This window comes from Cyprinus carpio, chromosome B7 (genome assembly GCF_018340385.1).
Source record: "Cyprinus carpio isolate SPL01 chromosome B7, ASM1834038v1, whole genome shotgun sequence".
Taxonomy (NCBI): Eukaryota; Metazoa; Chordata; class Actinopteri; order Cypriniformes; family Cyprinidae; genus Cyprinus; species Cyprinus carpio.
In genome coordinates, this window is record NC_056603.1 from 16,313,690 (window position 1) to 16,340,112 (window position 26,423).

At 38.8% G+C, this 26,423-nt stretch overlaps 2 protein-coding genes across 6 annotated transcripts in view; one reads left to right on the forward strand and one right to left on the reverse strand.

Moving 5' to 3' along the window:
- tub (TUB bipartite transcription factor) overlaps window positions 1-12,709 on the forward strand; it is an 89,971-nt gene extending 77,262 nt beyond the window's left edge. For 3 of the 5 annotated variants that reach the window (XM_042727542.1, XM_042727539.1, XM_042727540.1), the window contains 8 exons: window positions 2,645-2,821; window positions 3,427-3,548; window positions 6,521-6,712; window positions 7,973-8,085; window positions 8,890-9,004; window positions 9,247-9,345; window positions 9,708-9,879; window positions 10,918-12,708. In XM_042727542.1, coding sequence (XP_042583476.1) covers window positions 2,645-2,821; window positions 3,427-3,548; window positions 6,521-6,712; window positions 7,973-8,085; window positions 8,890-9,004; window positions 9,247-9,345; window positions 9,708-9,879; window positions 10,918-11,051 — 1,124 coding nt within the window. In that variant the 3' untranslated portion in view covers window positions 11,052-12,708. Of the gene's footprint in view, window positions 1-2,644; window positions 2,822-3,426; window positions 3,549-6,520; window positions 6,713-7,972; window positions 8,086-8,889; window positions 9,005-9,246; window positions 9,346-9,707; window positions 9,880-10,917 lie in introns of all 5 variants that reach the window. The other 2 variants (XM_042727541.1, XM_042727543.1) reach the window with 2 other exon arrangements.
- A 9,507-nt stretch (window positions 12,710-22,216) lies between these two features.
- On the reverse strand, window positions 22,217-25,998 carry ric3a (RIC3 acetylcholine receptor chaperone a). The gene is given in 7 exon segments (XM_042727544.1): window positions 22,217-22,583; window positions 22,586-23,254; window positions 23,336-23,481; window positions 24,092-24,179; window positions 24,698-24,776; window positions 25,141-25,349; window positions 25,767-25,998. Coding segments are annotated over 7 exon segments (1,521 nt in total). The 3' UTR covers window positions 22,217-22,485.
- Between the last annotated feature and the right edge of the window lie 425 nt (window positions 25,999-26,423).

The window sequence follows — 26,423 nt, forward strand, 5'->3', positions numbered from 1 at the left end:
TGATGTGAAACAAATATTTTAAATTACACCAACAAAACTTACTTTAACTTTCAGTTATCTAAACAATTTTCTTTAGCTCAATGACAAGACAGAAAGGTACATTTTTTAAGTGTCGTGAAATCATCCAAGTATGGTGACCCATACCCAGAATTAGTGCTCGGCATTTAACCCATCCAAAGTGCACACACACAGCAGTGAACACACACACAAGATTCGAACCCACAACCTTAGGGTTATGAGTCAAACTCGCTAATCATTAGGCCACGACTTCCCTTGCCTAATGGTTAGAGAGTAACAATAAGTCGGATATGCCTAAAAAAGAAAACCAGATTTTGTTGCTGCATGTCTGAACACAGCTATTTCTACACTTTATTACAGTGCTGCTAGTCGTCACCACTCGTGTAGTGGCCCTCGACACAGGTTATGGTGCTTTATACACAACATAATCAACAAAAACAGATCTGTGACTCACAAATGATGATTTCAAATCAGACATGCTATATCTGGACCCAAAGCTTTGAAAGGATAAGCTGATGCAAACGTCTTGTTCATTTTATGGAGACTATTCTTGATCGATTAATATTCTCTTTCTCTCTGGCTTTTTCCCTGATGATTACTTACCTTGTTAAGGAGCCCCATCACAGGTCACTTTAATTTCAGTGACAATCATAGTCTAAATGCAATACTGATTTTTGTGCAATCACGAGCACTAATGCCTCTTGGCCATCTAGTCAGAGCTAATTCTCTGACATTGTTCAGCAGATGAATCCCTGGAGGGGGGACAAGGGGTCTCGATAGCTATAATGACTTGATTTGGCCTGGTTGGATGCATGGATGGAGGGTAGCTATAATCTGGACAGTTGCATGTAGCTGTGCTTGTCTGGGACAACGTGTTCTTTCACTGATAGTGACTAACTGGATGAAATACAAAACTCAGGCTGACATAAGAGCATCTGTAAATAGACAACGACAAATTCTTGAAACCCCAAGGGTGCTTAAAAGCAACATCACATGCAAAGTTCATTGACAAGTTTATATATTGCATACACTACCAGCCAAGGGTTTGAAATGATTAAGATTTTTTAATGTTATTAAAAGAAGTGTCTTATGCTTACCAAGGCTGCGTTTACTTGATCAAAATACACTGAAAAAAAAATGTTTCTATGAGGAAGTTATTTATTTTTCATTGGCTCAATTTAAAAAAATATACATGTGAATCATTCCCCTAATTTTTTTTTTAATTGGATGAATGAAAAAAAATTCAGTGTACAGTAAAAGTAATATATAATTAAATAGAAATAATAAAAAATTATATTTGAATATATGTTAAAATGTATTTATTCCTGTGATGGCAAAGCTGAATTTTCAGCAGCCATTACTCAAGTCTTAATTGTCACATGATCCTTTAGAAAAAAAGAAAGACAGAAATCAATACTTTAACCCTCTGAAGTCGATTAACGCATATACGCGTAATGATGCAAAAAATTCAGTTTGAAAGTCAGCTTTGATTGTTCCTAATAAACTGTTTAACTGCACTCACAAGTGAATATTAAATTATGTTGTGGGATAATTAAATATATTCTAAATAAACTACAAACATAAAATTATATACATTTATTTTGTCCTCACATTCTTTCTTGTAACTCTTCCCCTCTCAGTCACTCACCTGCCTGAATGGCTCATTATGCAGCTCATTATGTGGGCCTTTGTCTTCTCAGGTGTGAATCACAATGATATTCATGATAGTTGATGCCTACTCGCATATGACTTTTACCAACAAAAAGTGTCTTAGAAAACAAGATGATTTTCACATCATTTAGAAAGAAAAATTCTAGGCTACAAGCTCCAGTTCTCAAAAGTCCCGGGAACCAATGTTCTGTGTGTGTTTTATTGCCTTATTCAAGTGATTTAACATTTTTAGTTGTTCACTAAACCACGCATAACATTTTTTTTTTCTCAAAAAACACAATCATGTACATACATGCTGCTCACATATTATTATAGCCCAGTTTGTGCTGATTACAGTGAGATTAGACTTTAGCCATTTAGATATTTATAAGAAACTGAAAAAACCACAAATGTCAGGGCATGACAAAACTTCTCCAGGCCCCAAAAATACCCTTAGACTCCAGAGGGTTAATCTAGCAGGGATGCATTAAATCATGAAATAATGAAAAGTGACATTTCTATTTCTAGTATATACTCTTCTTTTAAACTTTCTATTAATCAAAGAATCCTGCAAATATTAAGCTGCAAAAGCTGCTTTCAACACTGATAATAAGATCATGTGACACTGAAGACTAAAGTGACTTGCTGTCACAGAAATAAATTACATTGTAAAATATTTTCACAATATTATTGTTTCTGTTGTATTTTTTTAAACAAATAAATGCAGCCTTGGTGAGCATAAGAAACTTTAGAAAACATTTTAAAAATCTAAATAATTCCAGACTTTTGTCCGGTAGTGTTTGTGTCGCAAAGGACCATAAAGTCTAATACTGCAGAGGGATTCATTCGCTCATTAAGATTTGAATGTCTGTCTCCATATTTCCATGAAACGCCATTATTCTGTGACACCAACGTGGATGCAGGCTGGTTGACGTAGTGGAGTTAACAGTGTTACTGTGTTGTGGTGGTACCACAGGAATTGATGGGCCCGCTGCCTTCCAGGATGAGGGTCAGGAGCTGGGCAACCAGATTCAGATCCTGACAGTGGGCCACTCACCTGCCCAGGAGAGCGAGGCAGAGGGCCAGGGTGAGGCAGTGGGCAGCACACAGTCACAGGGCAAACAGGACCTACGGGTCACCATGCTGAAGAAAGGTACACCAGCGACAGTCCTCAGTGTAACGCCAACGAGAGCGGAGAGAGAGACAGATGGAGACACCCCTACGATCTTGCCGATTAAGCCATGCAGATTTGCAGATTGTTCTTCAGTATTACTGATGGCCTAACATGCAAAACAACGTCATGTACAGTATCATCATCTGGCAACTAACACTTTGAGATCTACTTACATGCTATAGCATTCAGATTCAGTGTCTGCCTCTCTCTCCTCCTTCTGTGACATATTTGTATTAGATCATGTCTTTACTGTCTGCATGACTTATTTGAGCTGGTTTGAGCCGATCTGGACTGTGGACAATCATTTTGTCCTGTGCATCCCTTTTTCTGCTAATTTGTTGAACAGATTAAAAGAGGGAAGAGTTTTTTTTTCGTTTGTTTGTTTTTATCCAAATGTACTTTGTTTGTTGCATATGCTAAATTTCATGCCGTATGCTCTTTGGGCATCAGAGCACAGTTATTTGCAGTGTTATTTGCACTGCATAATGCCTCTATGTTTGCTTTATGCCTGCTGCTGTTCTCTCCTCATGTTCTGCTGTCGACACACTATTTGATTAGCATCTCAATATTTTTCTTGTTCAAAGGAATCTCCAGTAGCATGAACTTTGATGAAGATGATGATGACGATGATATGGTCAGCTCCAGTTCATCTCAGCTCAACAGCAACACAAGACCTGGATCTGCCACCAGCAAAAAGTCCAGCAAGGTAGACTGCTTTCTCTAATTAAGTTGATATTTCACTTTTACACAGTGTGTGCTATAGGTGCAGACAGCATGGAGGGAAACAAATCATGGTTACCATAGTTACTTATTCATTGCTATGAGGAAATTAAAGATAAATACTGTATTTAATATACCATTCAAAATTTTGGTGTCCCATTTTTTTAAAGAAGTTAATATTTGTATTTAGCAAGGATGCATTAAATTGATGGCAGTAAAGACTTTTACAGTGTTACAAATGATTTCAACATTGATAATAAGAAATGTTTCTTGAACACCAAATCAGCATATTAGACTTTCAAAGACAAAATGGGACACAGAAAACTGGAGTACTGGCTGCCGAAAATTCAGCTTTATCATTACAGAAAGATGTTACATTTAAAAGTGGTCCAAGTTCTATTAAATTTTAAAAATATTTCATGATGCTACTGTTTTTATATTTTTTTAATAAAAAAAATAAATGTGGCTTTGACGAGCAAAAGAGACTTAAAAAAAAATAAATTAAAATATCTTTTAAATAGTAGTGTATTTTGTAAGTGTTGGGGGAAAATGTGTGTGGTTTTTGTATTTTCTACAAAATATATATTAAATAAAAATATAATATAGTAAAATATATAATATATATAAATACAAAGTTTAAATACAGCTAAAGCTAAGAAAGTAAAATCCAGAGAAACTTTCCATTGTCCCTACCACATTAGATTTTTACAGCATTAAATCCTTTAAAATCCGTTAAATGGAAGTAAAATTAAATTGCAATACACACATACATGACTCTGAACGTCTGTACAGATATAATTTAATAAAGATTCAAATAATTATTTTAATAGGGTTGCAATGTAAGCACCATGTAAGCGATATGGTGTAGAATAATGACTGTGTGCTATCCAGGGTACTAACAATATAACTTATAATTGGCAAAGTGAAGGGTCAAGACAATACAAGAAAGAATGACAGCCAGAATCACAAACAATCCAAGTCTGTTTAAAGTATGGTAGAGGTAAAGTGATTATCTGGCGATATCTGTGAATAGCTTGGGTCTATTCATATTAGACACAACAGGACTGTATGTAAACTCTAATGCCATGACCAGATGTGCATACATCCATCTCGCACATGTACAGTCTTCTGCCATCTTCATCCATTAGCCGCTTTTCCACTGGCCAGTGTGAGCCGGGGCATACAGAGGGCCGGGCTGAGCTAATAGCTTTGGACCTCAAGTACAGAGGCAGAAATCATGCCGCGTTTCCACTGTTGGGCCAGTAGCCTCGCAGCACTCCTGTAACACCCGACCTAAACATCCCTTCACTGGACTACGTCACACAATACAAAGTTCTACCAGCGAGAGGGAGATGAATTGAATAAATCGCTAAACAAATATATCAGAAGCTGTCGTTTAGTCTTTATTTACAAACTTGGGCAACACACATTGCTACTGACTGACCACAAACAGGAAATATAACTTACTTGTGGCATTTTTGATTCGTTAATGTCTCGCGGCCTTGCTGTTTTTTTACTTTGGGCTATTAAATTTTGGGCTAAAAGTGTGTTGTAACGCATGCGTTACTGAACATGTAACAAGTAAAATATTACTTAAAATTAATTAGTAATGCCGTACACTACTGCGTTACAGCAAAAAGTAATCTGTTACTGTAATGCATTACTTTTGTAACGTGTTACTCCCAACACTGGTCACTGTTCCATACATCAAGAGGTCCTTTGCCTGCAAAAGGTTAAAGATCCTTAGATTAGATGCAGTTCTGCACCAATAAGATTCTGACTTACCCACCAAACCTACAGAATATGATAAATTGTGACTGTATCTTTTGTTGATTCCCCAGCTATAAGTTTTGCATAGTGCTGGTAAAGGTCACTTCTTGTCCATTTCTGTCCATTCTGAGATGTTGAAATTGAAGGTTGACTGCTATTTTGAGCGGTCTATGTGTGTTAGCTCCAAATGTGATCTCCTCAGTGTCCAGTTGTGTTACATGTACAGTGCTGACACAAGCAGTCTGTGTATTGTCATGCTAGGATGTATTCTTGTGTCTATCTTGGCACAAAGCCTGCAATGCTGGAAATGGAGGGTCATAGTCCTGTTGTTTCCTATGGCAACAGTGAAATGATTACTTTCTTAAAATAACTTGATGGAAACCATGCCTGTTTGAAACCCCTGCTCTTACCATCGTCTCACTGGTGATCACAATGTACAGTGCTTTGTAGAAAATAAAAATGCATCAGTAGATAATTCAATATGGAGAATACCTGTAGTGTGACTGTAATATTTAATCTAAATTTATGTTGAAGAAGATTTTTTTTCCTAAATAATTTTTATGCTTTGATTAATTGAGATACTACATGGACATTTTAAAGATGTATTCATTTGTCACACTGCAGAAGAAAAATGCAACAAAAAATACATTAAAATAAAATCTGTAAACTTTAAAGAAAGGGTGACCACTTATATCTTTATCTCGTATTTTTCACTTTTGCGAAGAAAAAAAAAATGTTATTCCAGTAAACTAAAGTCATAGAGTCTAAATCTAGCTGTTATTTATTTGGTTGTGTAGTGGCTCATCCATGTCTCTTGAGTCTGACCCTACTAACGTCACTGGGCTGCTTTGTTGCTCTTTAACATTTCAGTTTTAATCCCAACTGCTTACATTTCAGACCACAGTGACGTTTGATTCATTTATGCTGGGTCCAAACAGCTGAGTGCTCTAGTGAAAATACTTCTATTATATATTTTTTATCACTGAATAAAAGCAAGCACATATGACCATCTGCAAAATGGAGTTCCCCTCATTTGATATTATACCTGGATTTTACTTTTTTAGAAAAATACATAATATACATTAATATGATTGTGTATTTGTAATAATCTACAAATGTACATTTCTTCCACCGTGTAAATTTATAATTGACTGGGATCGATCTCTATCTGCCTAATCAATGTGACAGGAGGCGACCTCAGCTTCCACCCCATTGGCCAATGAACCATCCATCGATGTGGATGACCTGGAGGAGTTCATTCTCAGACCCGCACCCCAAGGGGTGACTGTGAAATGCCGGATCACACGGGATAAGAAGGGCATGGACAGGGGCATGTACCCCACTTACTACCTCCATCTGGAGAGAGAGGATGGCAAGAAGGTCAGGCACAACGAAACATTGATTATTTCCAGTCTTGCCTATTTGGAAGTCATGATTATTGTGCCCCAGCAATCAAGCCCAATCAGTGACACTCCATTCCTCTAATTTGCCGAAGGGCTTGAAATGATTGATTCTGATGAAAGGAACCAAATTTAGCCCGAAGGGAGATTTAGCTAAATGACAATTAACTATAATATTGCTGCTTATCCTAAAATCCGTATCCGTAAATCATATTTTAAAAACAATGTCTTATAGCCATCTTATTTACCAAATAGAATAATACATATAGCATATAGCCAACTTCCCTATAAATTATATTTTCCCATAAACAATAATTCCCTTAAACAACTATTAAACACACACACACACCGAAAATATTATTTCTATCTTTTGCTGTAGTGTGTCAGGAGGAAATATCAGTTTACATTTCCAAACATTCATTTTGCCATTAATTGTAATAATCCAGTGAGCTTTTGTCTGACTACAGCCAGTGCTGCACACAGAGGTCTGATCTGATCATCATCAGTCTGTCTGGAGTGGCATGAAGAGTAATAATCTATTGAGTTATTGTAAATCCAGAAAAACTGTGGCAACGTGTCCAAGATGCTTCAAGAGACCTACCTGCAAAGCTACCTGAAAAACTATGAGCAAGTGCACCTGCAGGTATAGGGCAAAAGCTGCTTTAAATGCAAAGTATGGTCACACCAAATTTTGATTTAATTAAGTTAGTAGAACTTAATTAAGAAGATCTATTTAAGACATTATTTTTGACAGCATCCTCATTTTTCAGCATTTTTACACAAGTGCCTCAAACTTTTAACAGTACTATATTTTTGCAGGTAGGTCTCTTGAAGCATCTTGGAGGCTTTGCCACAGTTTTTCTGGATTTTGTCTGTCTCAGTTTGTTCTGTTTCTTCGTGTCACTCCAGACAGACTGATGATGATCAGATCAGATCTCTGTGTGCAGCACTGGCTGTGGTCAGACAAAAATCTCACTGGATTATTACAATTAATGGCAAAATGACTGTTTGGAAATGTAAACTGATATTTCCTCCTGACACACTTCAGCAAAAGATAGAAATAACTGACTTAAAACAATTTTTTTAGCTGGTGAAAATACTAGTGTTCTAATAATAGTTGTTTTTGGAAACATGGAAACACTGTCTCTGATTGTTTGTTTATGTCTCAATCTCTGTTGGATGTTTTGATGGCAGTTTTGTGCTGCTGTTCGGCGCCCAATTAAATTCTGTTATACATTAGGTTTTCCTTTTAGCCGGGAGGAAGAGAAAGAAGAGCAAAACATCCAATTACCTCATCTCCATCGACCCTACTGACCTATCACGAGGCGGCGAGAGCTTTATTGGCAAACTGAGGTATACTTAAAAATTATTCATTGTGTCATGTGTTTCATAAGGTAGCGTAACTTAAATCAATTCTGTTCTTACAGACAAGAGGCATGTGTCTCTTTCTAAACATTCTAGAGGGACCTTTAATGAGTTTGTGTGCATGTGTGCACTGCTGAACCCATTTAAAACTGTAATTGGGTTCATTGCCTGTGTGCTGGAGTGTCCTCATTCATTATGAGGAGAGAGCAACTGTGTGCATGCTGATGTCTGAATCTCAGTACAGCACATTTAAAAACAAATATTTGATATTATATGTTACAATACCATGTTTCTTATTGATACTCAGAAAAAAAAAATGTTTTTCTTCTTTTGATTTTGGTGTGAAATAGCTATAGCTTGAACATATTCTTGACAATCTTCATCCCTTCGTTGGGGAAGTCATGGCCTAATGGTTAGAGTTTGACTCCTAACCCTAAGGTTGTGGGTTTGAACCTCGGGCCAGCAATACCACGACTGAGGTGCCCTTGAGTGAGGCACCAAACCCCCAACTGCTCCCCAGGCGCATAAATGGCTGCCCACTGCTCCGGGTGTGTGTTCACGGTGTGTGTGTGTGTGTTCACTGGTGTGTGTGTCTGTGTGTGTGTGTGTGTGTGTGTGTGTGTGTGTGTGTGTGTGTGTGTGTGTGTGCACTTTGGATGGGTTAAATGCAGAGCACGAATTCTGAGTATGGGTCACCATACTTGGCTGTATGTCACGTCACTCACTATGTCACTTTGCTGTGCCACAATGGAAACTTCATTGTATGAATTTCATCTGATGTCATTCCCACAGATCGAACCTTATGGGTACCAAGTTTACGGTATATGACAGCGGTGTGAACCCAGTCAAGACCACCTCAAGCCTAGAAGCAGGGAATCTACGACAGGAGCTTGCCGCAATCTGCTACGTGAGTTCATGAGCATGATCTCGGTCAATGGCCAGCAGAGCCAGCACCCAGCCCTAAAGGCACTACGTCTTAAAGCCACAAGCAACGATGAGCCAAGCCTGACCTCTGCTGGTTGTTTTTATACTTAGCAATACCACTGAGGAAGGAAAAACAGGAAATTAAATGCTTGTGTAGATAAATGATTTCTAAGAATTCCTCTTCAGTAAGTTGAGTAATTCAGATGTTTGTGTTCTGTTGCGCAGGAAACTAATGTTTTAGGGTTCAAGGGGCCTCGAAAGATGAGTGTCATTATTCCTGGAATGAACATGGACCATGAAAGAGTCTCCATAAGGCCTCGAAATGTGAGTGCAAGGCAGTTTAGGATAGCATAAATCCAGCATGCAGGCCTTTTTGTGCATACATAGGCTGTACGTAATTAGCTAGAATATCAATTTTGTAATTGTAGTCCTCAAAATAAAATAGAAGCAGCTGTTCAAATGTGCATGTGATGTCATATTGAAGTTTTTAAACTACTTTTTAAATAAATCTTTTTCAGTTTGTTAATTTACATGTGTCATTTGTGTTACATGAGAAGTAAAATACTAGGTAATGTATGTCTTATGTGAAACATTAGTATGAGGCAACGGATATCCCTTGACCTATATTTTATATACAAATGTTGCTGTAATGGAAAGCTAATCCCCCACATCTGTCTGTTTTGCAGGACCATGAGTCTCTACTGGCTCGATGGCAGAACAAAAGCACTGAGAGTGTGATAGAGCTTCACAACAAGACGCCTGTGTGGAATGATGATACGCAATCATATGTGCTTAACTTCCATGGCAGGGTCACCCAAGCATCTGTCAAAAATTTTCAGATCATTCATGACAATGACCGTGAGTTAAAAGTGATCATCTTAGTTTTGTGTACTATTTGGTTTGCATTGTGAATGCAAGGAAAAATAGTTATTTCGGAACAACATCAATGTTTAAATGTCGTGAATTAATTAAAATCCATCTGTAGTGGAATATTTATTGTTATAAAATGTTATTTATATGGATATAAATGGAAATATAACATTTGATTTTTGGCTTTTAAAATTATTAAAGTTTTAATTTTAATACAGTCCATTAAGTAATGTGTATATAAACAAGGGCAATTTATTTCAAAGAAATATGGCATTAAAACACTTTTCTATTAAAATGAAGTCTGTGAACTTTCAATACATAAACCAGTTGATATATTGTTCAAAATAGAGTCAAAAGGTCTGATTGTCAAACATTGTGGAACATGTTATTTTGATGAACTACAACCAATGGTTATTCTGCTAGTGTAACTAGACAATTTTGTCATCATTTACCTGTTTAGGTAAACCTATAACCTATATAAACCTGTATAAGTTTAATTCTTATGTTGAACATAAAATATACATGTACAGTATTTTGAAGAGTTTTGAATAATCAAACAGTTGTTGGTCCCCACTGACTTCCATAGTAGGGAAAGACCATCAAATGTTTGATTACCAGCATTCTTCAAAATATCTTCTTTCATGTTCAACATAAGAAAGAAACTCATACAGGAACGACATAAGAGTGAGTAAATAATGACAAAATGTTCATTGTTCGATAAACTATCCCTTGAACACAAGGGGAACTGACATCATACATCTATCTAAAATTACCCTGAGACCAGATGGTTAGAAATAATAGAAAAAGTGACTTAGAAAATTGATGTTAGTTCTGAGAAAAGCTCTAAGCCACTAAGTTCGATATTGTGCATGTAATGCAATGAAAATCTGACATATTAAACTGTTACATTAGTGTCCAGAATTGTCCGAACACTTTTTGGGCACATACTGATAGATGGATTTTATTTTAGAAACAGTTTGTTTTGTCTGTACTCTCAACCCTGTATTCTCTCTTTCGTGTATGCAGCGGATTACATTGTGATGCAGTTTGGTCGTGTGGCAGAGGACGTCTTCACAATGGACTACAACTACCCCATGTGTGCCCTGCAGGCGTTTGCTATTGCTCTGTCCAGTTTTGACAGCAAGCTAGCCTGTGAGTAACTATCTCTCTCTGCCAGCCACAAGCTCGAAAGGACCCAGCCAGACTGCTTTACAATCCCAATCACTGAGTAAAGGGCTGCAGTGAACTCCAAAGCAGCAGGGTCCCTCTCTCAAGATCCTCCTTTGGAGGGATGAATGCGTATTGAGTTTGTGTCTTCTTGTGTGAATGTGCGTGAGCAAAGTGGCATTTCTGCTTTTTTTTAAAAAAGGGCATCACAGTTGGGGGAAAGCACAAAGACTTCAAAGCTCAAACTGGGAAGATTAATAAGAAGAGGATGCATTCATTTGAATCGACAGTCAAAAATCGCCTACTCACTTTCTTTACTTAACCGTCAAGGTAAAACTAACATTTTGCTAATGTTAAAAGAGGGATCTTTTACAGTAGTACTTTTTTCCCTAAGATTAAAAATGAAAATAATTTTTCCATGGTCATAATTCTAAAAGAATTAATGTTCACTAACCAATCAATTATGAGCTTTCACAAGAAATATAACATGTAGATGTAATATAACAGTTTGGGTATATGATTTAATGTACTTTTGTAAATGACTTTCATATGTGACATTTCTTCAGTTATACATGTCACTTGTGTCATTCAAAATGCCATTTAAATATGTAACGTATCAATTCATGCTTCACAAGGACACCAAAGCCAGTATGAAGTATGGCAGTCTGACATATTTAACCAATATTTATGTATTTATAGATTTCCAAACCATCTGCTGTTTGTGTCTTACCTAGTGGTGGAAAGAGTACTAAGAAATTGTACTTGAGTAAAAGTATTGTTACTAAGGAATAATTTACTTGAGTACAAGTAAAAATACTGAAAAATAATATGACTCAAGTAAAAGTAAAAAAGTAGTTTTCTGAAGAACTACTCAAGTTACTGCCTTACAAAGTACTTTAGAATTTTTTTCTATTTTTACCCAAAATGAGACGATGTGAGCGTTATGGAGCATCATTACCGTTAACCCTAACACTCATGTACTTTAATGTCTGTTTCACAAGTGAGACCCAGGAAATCCCTTATATGGACAAATGCATCAGATATCACTACAGCTGAATAACATGCAGATAGAGATGCTTTGACTGATGAAACATGGAAGACAATAAACACCCAATTGCAATACAACGCTAATTGACAGCTTGTATCACAGTAAAGATTTTTATAAAAAATATTTTCTGTCTCACTGTGATAACAAGCAACATGGAACCATAGAAGCCAACTGATTTTAAACACGACTGATGTTATATAGTGATTTTGGAACAAAACATGATATTAGTCTCATAAATTGTCAAGTTTGACGCTATGTTAAGCAACTTTTTTATAACTAATTTTGAAAAGTACATTCACATAAGATTATGTAGTTGTTTTTAAGAAGGGCAAAAGCAAAGAAGGGTAAGTAAGGATTTAAAAGAAAAGAAAGGGTTAAAAACAGTATGAATTGAAATGTGCCAGTAAAAAATAATGTGGTTTATGGGTAAGGTTGGGCATTGTTTGATTTTTTTTTTATGATTCCGATTCTTATCAATTTCTAATAATTCCAATAAGGTAAATAATAATAATAATAAATAAACAAATAAAAAATGAAAAATCTTAGATATCATTCACATTTATTCTAACTCTTATGCCAAAATATTTCCTTGTTAGCTGAATACTATGAATAAAAATCAAAAGAACACTTACACAAGGATGTGTGTGCAGCAGAGAAAACAGATATGGGAGACAGAAATGTAAAAAAAAAAAAAAAAAAAACTTGTCTAATTGACAGGCTTTATTTTTTCTTATGTATTTTAATTGGATAAGAGATCAAATACACTGCTGTATGATAACCATTAATTTGTATTCTATAATATGTTTTATGTATTTTCCTAATGACAATTTTAGGATTGGTTTATACAAACACATAATAAAGCAGAATAGTTTCTATGCTGTATTAAATGTTATGTCAATAAGCACTGGGTTATTCACAAATATTATATTTATTACCTCGAAATGTCCTGCACGTCATAAGTTATTACTTTTACTGGCCCGTTTTGGACTTTCTGTGCGAGTACCCCCCAGCTTGGAGTATGAATGAAACAGGCACTGCATGACAGTGTTTAGCGCTCCGTAATGTTCATATCGTCTAGTTTTGAATATGAATAAATCACCAGGTCATACATAGACTGTCTTGTTTCTTCGCCCATGTGCTCACACATCCAAACCACGCACACAGAAAAAGTTGTTTTAAATGCATCTGATTGACAGATAAATCATGGTTGATCTATCAGTCAGTAAAATGCATGCGCTCTTATTTCAACGTTGTTGTTAATGCTGAGGTTATTTTGGCTTCATACATTTAGTTTAACTGCACTGTTAAAGAGGGCGATTTTTACCATTCAACTGAGCTATGTGCATGTATTTTAGACACTTAACATTGTGTTTGCTCCATCCATGCAATAACTGGGTCCTTCTATCAACCGAGTTTTCTATTTACTTATACTGCTGTATAATATCGATGTTCTGACCCATTTCAGGAGCTGACAAAATTCCGATTTAAAATCAGAACATAGCTCACATTCATTAAAATACTGAAACGCTAATGATGCTGATTCAATCAAAACGACAGCTGCTGGTGATTGACAGTCAAAGCAAAGCGCGGTTTGAATGGCCCACCCCCGCAGCTGAACTGGAAGTTTTGATAGGTTTTGCACCCGAGTCAGACCTGTCTGTTATTGGCTGAAGTGCAGGGCTACACCCCAGTAATGTAAAAAAAAATGTGTCCGTCAAACGCAGGTGTTCTGTCGATTTGTCCTACCCTGTCAGATTTTGCTACCTCCCATTAAAACAGTGGGTACAATTCAACAACAAAAAATGCTACTGTAAAGTTATGGTTTATTAACGTCTACACCTACCACAACCCTAAACATACTCTTACAGTAATGCAAATACAGTAATTATGTGTTATTTTCGTGGTTGTAGCTAGAATGGATACAGCTACATGAAACCAACAATAAATATTTTTTTCTACCTATTATATTATGTTTTTATTAAAGTCTACACCTACCCCAACCCTAAACCTACCCTTACAGTAATGCAGATGCATTAAATATTGTTGTTCAGCATGAGAAAAAGGATGCAATATTGATGTGTGCATGCGCAGTAAACCCTGGTAGGAAAATCTGATGGGTAGAATAAAATATCAGGACACCGGCTCACTCTTCTCCATCTGCGCTGTCTTTGTCAGGTTTTTTTTTTTTTTTTTTTTTTTTTTTTTGGTACTTTGTACTTTTGGTGAAAAATAAATATAGCGAAGTTGAATACTTTAGTTTTATTTTACTCAAGTAAAAATAAAAGTACCACAATTTAATTATACTCAAGAAAGTAGAAAAATTTACTCAAGTACTGTAACGAAATTATTTGTAATTAGTTACTTTCCACCTCTAGTCTAACCCCATAATTCACTGTGCTTTAAGCACAAAGCTTGACCAAGGTGCCTTCACATTCAAGCTTTTGGTGTGGATTTCTTAAAATTCAACTGACGAATGTGACAATTCCACAAAATAGATATAATCATTATGACTTTGTGTCCTCCTGGACGGTTTACATGCTGATTTAAGAGGACATGAGATCCCAAAATGGCTTTTATATCATTAGAACAAACCAAAATGAATGGTTTACCATATCCAGGTCCACACCAGTAGCTCTAGTTTGAAAGCACCTGAAGTCCTACATGGTGGAAGAAGTGTGTACTAAGTCATTTTACATGAGGGTCAATATCAGGATAAGTACATTATCATCTCATACTGACCCGCTACGTTTGTAGGGGAATGTACTGAGCACTTTATTCAGAGATTAATGGTGGAAAGCTGTAAATATTGTGCCTTTGGATGAAACACTTGTGATGCTTGAAGTTGGTAAGATGCTACATTGTTTTCTTCAGTCAGTGTTGTTTGTCATGCAGGTCCTTTTAAGCTTCCGTCTTTGTTCTTGAAAACAACCTGTATATTTCCAGTATACTGGGCTGTAGCTTTCCAGAAAGATCAGCTTTAGTTGCCTGCTTGTGGAGTAGCTGATTTTCCAGAACAGAGTCAACTACAATGACAATGAAGTGAGTTAGTATGTTTACATGCATTTTTAAAGAATTCTGTCTGGCTACATTAATCATTTGTCATGGAAACACTTTCGTCCAGCTGAAATTGCACTGGTCAAATGTTGCAAAGTTTGACTACCAGAACTTGATAAAGTGTTTGAAGCTTGATAATAACTGTGCAGGTATACATACTCAGCAACACAGTTTGTTCAAGTCATCTATGAAATCTGCTGTATGAGGGTAGTTGTGAAAATGTGGATCAAACAAAGTGTCCAAGTGGAATTTACACAAAACTCAAATCATCATCTTTAATTGTACTGTAGCTTGTACACTTCTGTCTTTGCTAAACAGTGCTGATTAATGAAGAAAGGAAATAAGGGAAGTTGTATTATCAGTGTGGCAATTTATATTGTGTCATGTCGTGACCGACGGATTGAGATCTCGCTCCGAGAGACCAATCTACTTTGAGTGTAAACTAAACGAGCATTGGCATGAGATGATTGCATCCAGGTGCCGCTGATCACAGCATGAGCATAAAAAGGCAGCTGGTGCAACATACCTGGTTTTCGCTGAGGAGCCGAGCCGGGAACCCGGCCACTCAGCGGTGGTTCAGCAGCCGTGGCAACGGGACATGACGTCTCTGTTCCCTCCTTCAGGGAACGAGGGTTACATACGTACCCGAAACGTTCCCTTTCAGTCGGTCACTACGAGTCATGTTGTAACCAACGAATTGGGATCCCTACCAAAGCGCCATGGATGCTGCTCCTTTCAGTGTCCTGTGTAAGCCTCCTGTGCCCCTTTTTGGTGTAGGCCAGGGCTTGCAACAAGAAGACCAGTCACCATTTTCGTAGCACTACCCACTCAGTGAGATTGGATAACACTGGGACACTGGTTGTGGAAGCCCCATCCTTCCTGAAGGAGATTTTGGAAGCACTTAAACCTATGAACATGAGTCTCCATTCTCTTGGGAGCGTAGCTCGTGACAGCTTGTCGGCCATACGGTTGAGCAGACCCAGAATGTGAATGGCTTAAAGTGTCCTCAGAACCTTCCAACTCCAAAGGAGGAGGTGGCGGGCAAGTTGCGACAGGAGCGCAGACCACCTTGTCGGCTTATGAACAGTCGTGGCCAAAAGTTTTGGCAGTGACATAAATTTTGTATTGTGCAAAATTTGCAGCTTAAGCTGTTGGGGTGTTCATTCACATTGTTTCTAGATTGTGTAGAGTGATCAGACACATTTTAAATAACTGCTAAAAGTTTTGGCAAAAAAAATAAAAATAAAATAAATCACAAAAAAAAAAAAAAAAATTAACAGTTTTTTGATCCTGACACAAAATGACCAGCTAACATTAATTAACTAATCATGTCAGCAGCACAGTTGAAAGTGTAAATGACTACTAGTCAGGTAAAATCACTATCATAGTAATTAGATTGTAAGACCAGACTGATTGCTATAAAAGGAGGGAAGAAGTGCTTCCAATCATTGTATTCTTGTTAGCAATGGTTACCTCCTAAGAAACACGTGCAGCTATCATCGCTTTGCATCAAAATGGTCTTACATGCAAGGAAAAAGAATATTGCACCTCAAAGAACCATTTGGATCATCAATCACCAATGGATCATCAAGAACTTCAAGGTGAGAGGTTCGACTGCTGTGTAGAAGTCTTCAGGATGTCCCAGAGTGTCCAGCAAGTGCCAGGACGTCTCCTCCTGAGGAGTCAGCTACAGAATAGTGTCACCAGCAGTGCAGAGCTTGCTCAGGTATGGCAGCAGGTTGGTGTGAGAGCATCTGCACACATAGTGAGGCCAAGACTTTTGGACAACGGCCTGATGTCAAGAAGGGCAGCAAAGAAGCCACTTCTCTCCAAGAAAAACGTCAATGACCAACCCTAAGACTGAAATTCTGCAGGAAGTACAAGGATTGGACAGCAGAAGACTGGTGCAAAGTTGTTTTCTCTGATTAAGCTCCCTTCAGACTGTTTGGGACATCTGGAAAATCGATTGTTCGGAGAAAAAAAGGTGAACGCTACCATGAGTCCTGTGACGTGCCAACAGTGAAGCATCCTGAGACCATCCATGTGTGGGGTTGCTTTTCAACCAAGGGAGTGGGCTCTCTCATAATTCTGCCAAAAATCCATGAGCAATTTGGTGATGATCCGTGCATTTTACAGCATGATGAAGCACCACGTCACAAAGCAAGAGTGATAAAGAAGTGGCTCAAAGAGTATTACATTGAAATTTTGGATCAGTGGCCAGGCAACTCCCCGGATCTCAATCCCATAGAGAACCTGTGGTCAGTTCTCAAAAGGCGAGTGGACAAGCAGAAGCCCACAAATTGTGATCAACTCCAAGAACTAATAAGGCAAGAATGGATCGCAATCTGTCAGGATTTGGCCCAGAAGCTAATATCTGGCATGCCAGAGCCAATTGCAGAGATTATGATTGATTATTTTTTATAGATAAAAATTTTAAAATGTATATGCTTATCATTGTTTTTCAGTATACCACAGAAACATGTGGAAAAATAATCTACAAATACTGAAGCAGCAAACATTGCAAAACACAATTTATCTCACTGCCAAAACTTTTGGACATGACTGTACGAAACAGTGCCATGTTGTCCATTCGGACCAGCATGTGTTTGCCTCGTAAGCACCCTTTGAGAGGTTTCACCAGACGAATGACTGCTGGCAAATGTAGGAAGTAGATGTTCCAATGCAGTTTGGGCCCTGTCCACACCCCTGACACTGCGTGCCCATTGTACGTGGCCAACCAGAAGGTGGTGGAGCCATCTGTGTAAACCACAGCATGCCTGGAGACATGTTCTAAGGGCTCTCCTGCTCAGAGAAATGCAATGTCTGACCACAGGCCGGTGTAACATGAACCCGGTGAGTGCTGTGCTGCCACACCCACCTCTGGACTCGGCCATGAACCCAGTGCTGAAGCATTCTCACATGAAGCAGTCCCAGCGTTGTAACTGCCGCTGCAGCTACCATATGCCCCAGGAGCCTTTGGAATTGTTTCAGTGGGATCGCTGTCCTGCCCTTGAATGAATTCAAGCAGTTCAGCACTGACCATGCAAATTCTTCTTTGAGGCGTGCTGTCTGTTCAATCAAATCCAACTCCATACCGAGAAAAGAGATCCTCTGCGTCGGGGAGAGTTTGCTCTTTTCCCAGTTGACCCGAAGACCCAACTGGCTGAGGTGCCGGATCACCAGGTCCCTGTGCTCGCACAACTGATCCCGAGACTGTGCTAGTATAAGCCAATTATCGAGATGAGGTGAGGATGCGAACATCCTGCTCTCTGAGGGAAACAAGAGCCCCCTCTGTGACTTTCATGAAGACACGGGGAAACAGGGACAGGACCTTGTACTGATATGCACATCCTTCGAAAGTGAACCACAGAAATGGTCTGTGGTGCGGAAGGATTGACACATGATAGTGTGCGTCCTTCAGGTCGATTGCTGCAAACCAATCTCAGGGACGGGGGCACCCAAAGATGTGTTTCTGCATCAACATCTTGAATGGTAACAGGTGAAGGGCCAGGTTCAAGACACACAGGTCCAAGACCGAAGAGGGGTCTGTGTGTGTGGTGCAACGTTTACCTGGTTCCACAGTTTGGCAGAGGGTGCGTGAGTAGGGCCTTTGTTGACACTCTCGAACCGCCTGCTGCTGCCTGCTGGTGACAGAGGAGGATGAGTGTGGTCCGGTGTTGATCCGTCCGCAACTCTCCGTGCCCTCCTGGGACCCAGAGATAGAAAAAAAATGCTCTTTTGTTGAGAATTTGGGTACCATCGACTGTGAGGCAGACAGCAGGGCAAAACGAAACAAAAGATTCTCCACATGGCCCTCCCCCGGGGGGAGGGAGTGGTGCATTCACCATCTCCAAAAGAGCAGATCCCTCCATCTCTGGGTTGCCCGTCTCAGGGCCGCTTGCTCTTGTGTTTATCGCCAGGTTTGACGGGGGCCTGGACATGCTGGGAGGCCTGCCTACGCCCGGCTCCACAGCACTGCTTGGCTGGAGGCTGCTGCAGATGGGTGGAGGCAGCAGCTGCCCGCCGGGGCAAGATGTAGCGAATCACCTCAGTCTGCTTCTGTTGAGCTGAGAACTGCTGGGCAAAGCTCTTGACTGTGTCGCCGAAGAGGCCGGTCTGGGACACAGGGGCATTGAGGAACTGTACTTTGTAAGTGTGTCTGATTTTGTGCAGAGGTATTGGGGTTCTACTGGACCACAAGTGTGGACATTGCACGACCCAGAGAACTCGCAGTGACCTTTGTCGCTCGGAGCGTGAGGTCAGTAGCAGTTCGGAGCTCTTTCAGAACTACCGGATCATGAGCACCCTGGAACATAAAGGTCCCTCAGCACCCTGGAACATAAAGGTCCCTCAGTGCCTTGGTCTGATGAACCTGCAGTAACGCCATAGCGTGTAAGGTGGAGGCAGCTTCACCACAAGCCGTACAAGCACCGCCAGTCAGACCAGACGAATGCCTACAGGCCCGGGAGGGGAGCAATGGGTTTCCCCGCCAGGAGGAGGCGATCTTAGAACACAACTGCATCATAACCGACTGGTCCACAGGGGGGAATCGCCGTATACCCCCTAACTGCACCCCCATCAAGGATGGTGAGGGAGGAGGAACCAGCAGGCTGGTTTCTGGCAGTAAAAGGTGCCATCCATGACCTGCTGAGCTCCTCATGCACCTCCGGGAAGAAAGGCACCGGGGCAGGGTGCTGATGCCGCGTTCCAGGCAACCCGTAACCCGTGTTTTTCCAACCTTCTACCTGTGTAAGTGTACTGGAACAGCAGTCAAACCCATGACTTCCTACCCGTGAACTAGTACAAGATCGGTGTACTCCCAGTTCCGAGCTCTGACATCACATAGCCCGCGAAACAACAATGGCAGCCTCTATGGATAATATTGCCTACGGATGCAGTGTTTATGCAAGTGGTACACATTGAAAAATAGATTTTAGTACAATATAACATTGCAATAAAATTAATAATCTGGGTAGAATTAGTTGAGCTCAGAAGTTTTGTTGTGACTTGCCATGAACACTACAAAGTCGTGAGTTGTGGTTTGAAGTCGTGACTTACGGGCTCAAAAACCTGCCTGGAACGCAGTATGAGAACCAGTGCAGGGTAGTGTGTTGTGGTTTGAGTTAGTGACTTTAGGGGTTTAAAATTTGGTTGTAACGTCTCGGCGGCCCGGGAAAGCATAGCCAACATCTCTGGATCTGTTTCAGGCATTGCCACTGTCCCAGAGGGTGGCAGCACAGCCGAATCTTCCTCTACAGAGAGCTCTCCCTCCGATGCAGTGATCGACATCTGGTCATCGGGAGGAGCACCGAAGGATACCGCTGGTGCGCTTTTCGAAGAGGGCCCAACTCGTTCTATTGATGGCTCGACTGGTTGCGAAACACTACAGGAGTGGTGGACCCCAAGGGTTGGTTCTCTGAGGGGTGTGCCACCACTGTAACCCTCAGACCGCCTGTGCTACTGCCCGAAGTAGTCCTTGCCAGGCTGCCACCAGGACAAACACTAGATTGTGGCAGAGGCAATGGAGCTCTGCTTCCCTGGAGGTATCGGAGCCTGGTCCGCAGCTCCGAGATGGTCATCTTCCCACAATGGGAACATGACTCATCCATGAATGCCACCTCAGTGTGTTTAATGCCCAGACATGTGAGGGAAATGCTCTTTTACATGCTGAGACACACACGGCAAATGGCTGCATGCAGCACAACAGGCGGCAGTGCAGCCTGAAGTGTGCAACCACCATTGAAGCGCCGTCTGCCAACACAAAAAGCACCCTAGAGCTCAATGAACTTTCAACACAAAGACATTGGCAGGTGCAGAACGATGTTATCGCTCAGCTCCGAAGCGAAAAACTGGTATGCGTTGCACCGGCTGCCTTTTTATGCTTACGCTGTGCTCAGCTGCAGCTGGATGCAATCATTGCATTCCAATGTCCATTGGCTTGTTTAGTTTACACTCATAGTAGATTGGTCTCTCGAAGCGAGATCACAATTTGTCAGTAACAATGTGACCAACTGAAAGGGAAATCCTGATACAAAATCCTGTTGTACCTTAAAGACAAACTATTCTTTAAAGTGTTGTAGAAGTCTTCAGATGGCCACAAAGATTTACTAGATCTGTTCTATAATGCATTAGCATGATTTGCAGTTTATTTTTATCATACTATTTTTCATTTTAGTCAAATGTCACAGCAAGTCTTCAAAAATCTTGTCATTGTCTAAAATCTGTAACTTTAATGTTGAATTAATGCGTTTTTAAGAAATTAATTTATCATAATTTTGTTTTTTGCTGATAGCCCCTTTAGTTTAATGTGAAAAATTCATGTTTGAACATTCTTAATTGCACAAAACTTAATTGCATTTTAAGTTAAAAATAATATTTAGAATGTTAGTTTTTCTTCATCCAAGATAAAGGCAGCATGAAGTGTGATGCAAACGGCTTACCTTTTTTGTTACTATATTTGTCATAGATATGTTGTGACTTTAGACCTTATGTTTTAAAACGCAACTTTCCCCCAGAAAAGTATTTTTAATATTATGTTTTTTTTTAAGAAAAGATTATATATATATATATATATATATATATATATATATATGTGTGTGTGTGTGTGTGTGTGTGTGTGTGTGTGTGTATATATATATATATATATATATATATATATATATATACTGTTTTTTGTATTTTTTTGTGAAACTGCAAAGAAATCTGTGTAAGTTATTACAGTTTGTTAATAACTGCCTTGTGAAACCATTCCAGCACTTTCTATACTTTATGTAATGCTCTAACATTTTGGGTTTGCTCTAAATGCTCTAAAATTTGTGTTTTTCTGCTATTTTTTATTGTTTGGAAAAAAATCCCACCACTCATGTTAAAGTGATAATGTATAACTGTTATGTCACACTGTTTTGTAAAATGTATACATTGATCAATATACAGTGTTTGTATACAGTACTCAAGATATGAAAAAATAAATAAATCTGAACGTGAATTTTCGCATCTCAAATATTTAAGATGAAATCATTGCATTTGTGGTAAAGTAATTCAGTGCTCAAGGAAATAATGTTCATAAAAAGATACTTCTGTTCACAATTGTTTTATTGGCAAAGATTTTCTTTGGAAAAAAGGTCTTAAAAGTGCCTATTTTTGACACAACATACTCTAAAATATTATCTAGATGTTCTTGGAAACAGATTAATGAAATCTTAGAAAAGCCTAAATGGTTACAGAGAAAGTGTTTCCTTAAGTGAAGCAAGAAAGATTCACAGTAAGGTATGTTTGAACTAAAGGGTATTCGAACAGAAGACTATTGTTTTTTTTTGACAAGCTCGTCACTTCTTCACCTTTTGTTTCTTGTGACGCATTCTAAGAGTCCCAGAGGTTTGAGCTTTGGAAGACTCTGACTTGATTGAGATGACGGTTACCTCAAGTCAATGAGGTCTACTTCCTGTTCCTCAGGATGACATTCCACTTTATCATTGAATCCCAGACTCTCCGCCTCCATTAGGGGATCCTCCTCCTTCTTGGTCTCACCCTGTCCATCTTCATTACGTTGATCTTCCTCCTCTTCTTCTTCACAGTCTTTATCATCACCATTTTCTTCCTCTTCATTCCCTTCATTATCATTATCCTCTTCTTCTCCATTAAGTTCTTCTTCATCCTCTTCCTCATACTTGCAGCCAACAGCTCCACCCTTTGGATAATGGAAGACGTGTCTGTGATCACTAAAAGTGATTTGTCGTCTTCTCCTGCTTGGTTTCTGTTCCTCTTCTTTTTCACCTGGGTATTCAAGTTTCTCATCATCCTCATCAATACTTTTAGGAAGACAGAGCTGGTCTTCTCCAATCTCATCCTCCTCCTCATCTTCTTCTTCTTCATCTTTGTCATCCTCTTCTTTTTCTCCCTCATTATTTTCCTCTTTTACCTCCTCATTAGTACACACATCATCAGGCTCATTCTCCTCCTCTTCTTCCTTCTCCAATCTCTCAGCAAGCTTCTCTGCTGTGGGTATGACTTGGTCAGGTTCTTCAAGTATAACACTAGGAAATATGTCTCTGTGGGAGGGCATGTCAAACTCTGGGTAGGTCTCCTCTGGATAGCCTGGAAGCAGTGAATAAAATTAAATTTAAGGGCCAAGAAACTGAAACAGCAGTGGGTCCAGCACAAAGCCTTGAGGTATACCTTCCCAATCTGCAGTGTAAGGGGCCTCCTCTGCCTCCTCCTCCGGCGAGGCTCCCTCTCAAAGCTGTCTCTCCCGCATCATTTGGGTGATCTCCTTTAACTGTTTGAGATTTCTCTCCTCACGCCTCCGTGTGCCCCTGCGTGACCTGAATTCAGATCAAGCGGTGAGTCAGAAACAGTGATTTGTAACAGAAAAACAGAAATAGTGATTTGTTACAGAAAAACAGAAACAGTGATTTGTAAAAAAAAAATAAATAATAATCGCAATTACTGCTTGAACACATACACATTTCTCGATGATCATGAAACTGCAAAACAGACCCCTGTTATTGCTCATTATTTTAAAAAGAAATAAAAAAATATGCAGAGTCACAAAGGTAAAGCTAGTAAGACTTAACTAAAGCAAACCACCAGTGGAGTTGTGCAGGGTCAAATACCTGTCAACTAATTACATACTAAAAACAGAAAAGGAAACAGAAAAGTTTCCTTAGAAAATTGATCTCTGTTATGTGAAAAAAAAAAACAAAAAAAAAATTTTTTTTATATTTACATTTATGCATTTGGAAGATCCTTTTATCCAATGTGACTTAAAGCATTCCAGGCATGCCTTTTAGCAGTTTATGCATTTCCTGGGAAACGTTTTGCTGTGAACTAGAATTTTCCTTTTGGATTTCATTTGAAATGGAATGCAGATCATGTCAGTGCTCTTTGATCAGTAAGATACTGGATGGTGTGAAAGAAATATGATCTGATTACCTGAAAGATAGGTGGACAACTTTAGATATTTTCTTTTCTCTGGCTTTTTCACTCATTCTGGCCTGCATCTGCACCAGCTGACAAGTAGCTGTCAGGGAGACAATTGAATGAGGTTAATCTTATTAGATACAGATTCACTGAAACATGTGGAGGCCACAAATCGTAGTTTCATTTTAATTAAAGTTTGAGCTTTTTTATACACATGCTGTACAGGGAGTGAGTGCAGTGCTGATGCTCTATCAGTTGCTCCCTTCCACCCTTTGGCATCCATTTTATGAATAGAGCTAAATCTCTTACAACTGATCCAAAAGACGTGCAGTTAATTGGTAGCACGAGCTGCTAGGCTTATAAAACATTACATTTTGATTTCTAATCCGGGTTGAACAAACGGCAAAGTACAAAGCTTGCCAAGTCTTGGACGGGATCTTAATCTGGAGTTGCCTGTGCTTCAGATACTGAAATTCTAAGAATGCTTGCAATAAAAGTAAAACAGAAATGTGATTTTTTAAAAAAGTTCCCAATTTAAAAATATGGTGCCATTAAGATGAGCATCTTTATTAGGAATATAATGTTGTACAACTAGGGTTGATGTATATGCGAACTCACGCATCTCTTCAAAAGTGTATTCTGACTGCAGTATAGGGAATCTGCACCCTTGTCGATGAGGTTTATCCTTAGAGGTCAGCTGCTGAAGCATCAAAGTAAGCATCAGTGATTGATGAAAGCAGATATAGTGTATATGCATATATATATACACAAACACTGTGTGTGTTTTCTGAAGGATCATATGACCTCAGTAATGAATTACATTTTAAAATAAATTAAAATACAAAGCAGTTCTTTTAAATTGTAATAACATTTAACAATATTGTTTTTTCTGTATTTTTGATCAAATAAATGCAAAAACACTAAAAATCTAATTAAGCCCAAACTTTTGAACATTTCTGTATATATTAAAGCACCTGTTAGATATTTTCTCTAGGGAAATTATTATTACAGGAGAGGGGCTGAACAGAGCAGCTTTCCAAATAGTTTCTGACAAGACTCACTTTAAAGAACAAGTAGATGATATAAAGGAAGATGCCAAAGCCATAGACGGGGATGACCTGGCCCAGGAGATTTGGCTTGCCAACACCTTTGGCTCTAGCAATGGCCTCAGGGTTATAATGCTTGATGTAATGGGAGTCTGTGTCCCAGTGATCATGATCTTCAGAGAATGAATGTCTGTGTTGTGGGGGAGGAAAATGCCCTGGTCCAACTTTAAAATAAATAAGTAAACAATAATTTTATAGAGACTGCATTAAAAAGAGCAATTCCTAGTCAGGTTTCCTGTATAAAAATTCAGTAATCAGTGTTTTTCAAAAAATATGAAATAAAAAAATAAACTAAATTAAACAAAATGACAAAAACGAAAACTCCTTATAATGTTTTAATGATCCCATGTTTTATTATTTTTTTATGGTTACTGTGTTAAGTTTTTTAAAAAAAGATGTAAAAATAAATAATGATAGATTTGTTTTGAAAATGACAAAGTGATCCTCACATTATGAAGCCACACACGGGGAGCTGGTAGAGGTTAACAGGTGACCCGAGCACAGAGATCACAGGGATGCTCAAATCAGCACTGACATTACTGAAACACTAAATGAGGGATTACATTTTTGTCTTATCTTACCCTCCGACTGCACTGTTTCTTTCTTCAATCTGGGTAAAAATAATTTAGGTAGGAATAAAGACATGCAGAGGACGATGCAAGAGATGAAGGTGATCTGACATGTTGAAACAGCCATATCAATACGACAGAGGTAAGAGATGTTGTAGAACAAACGGTGACAAGCGTCAACATCACGACATCACTTTTATGAAATTTCCTGCTGATTCGCTGAAGCGGAAATGACTGGAAACATTAATCCGCCTTCCGGCTGAAATTAGACTGACGACACATTAAATCAAGTCACTCAGAATCATCAGTCATATTCGTGACCTGTTATTAACCCGTTTTATGAGATAATTTAGTCTTTTACTCTTTATTGTAATTTTATCGGTGGCCTTTCATGAACACAGAGCATAAGACCTTTCAAATTCACATTCCACAGTGTTTGCGTAACGCAGCTGCATTTATAATGATATATTATTATTATTATTATTATTATTATTATTAACATGTATTTTTTTATTGTTGTTGATTATGTTTATGGTGATTGCGATGATGTCGTGATCTTGTTGTTGTTGTTGTTGTTATTCAACTATTAGTCCACCAGATGGCAATGCTGTCGTGATTATAGCGCTCATGAGGCATCATTAAATGCCTTTTATTGAGCTCTCAACTACA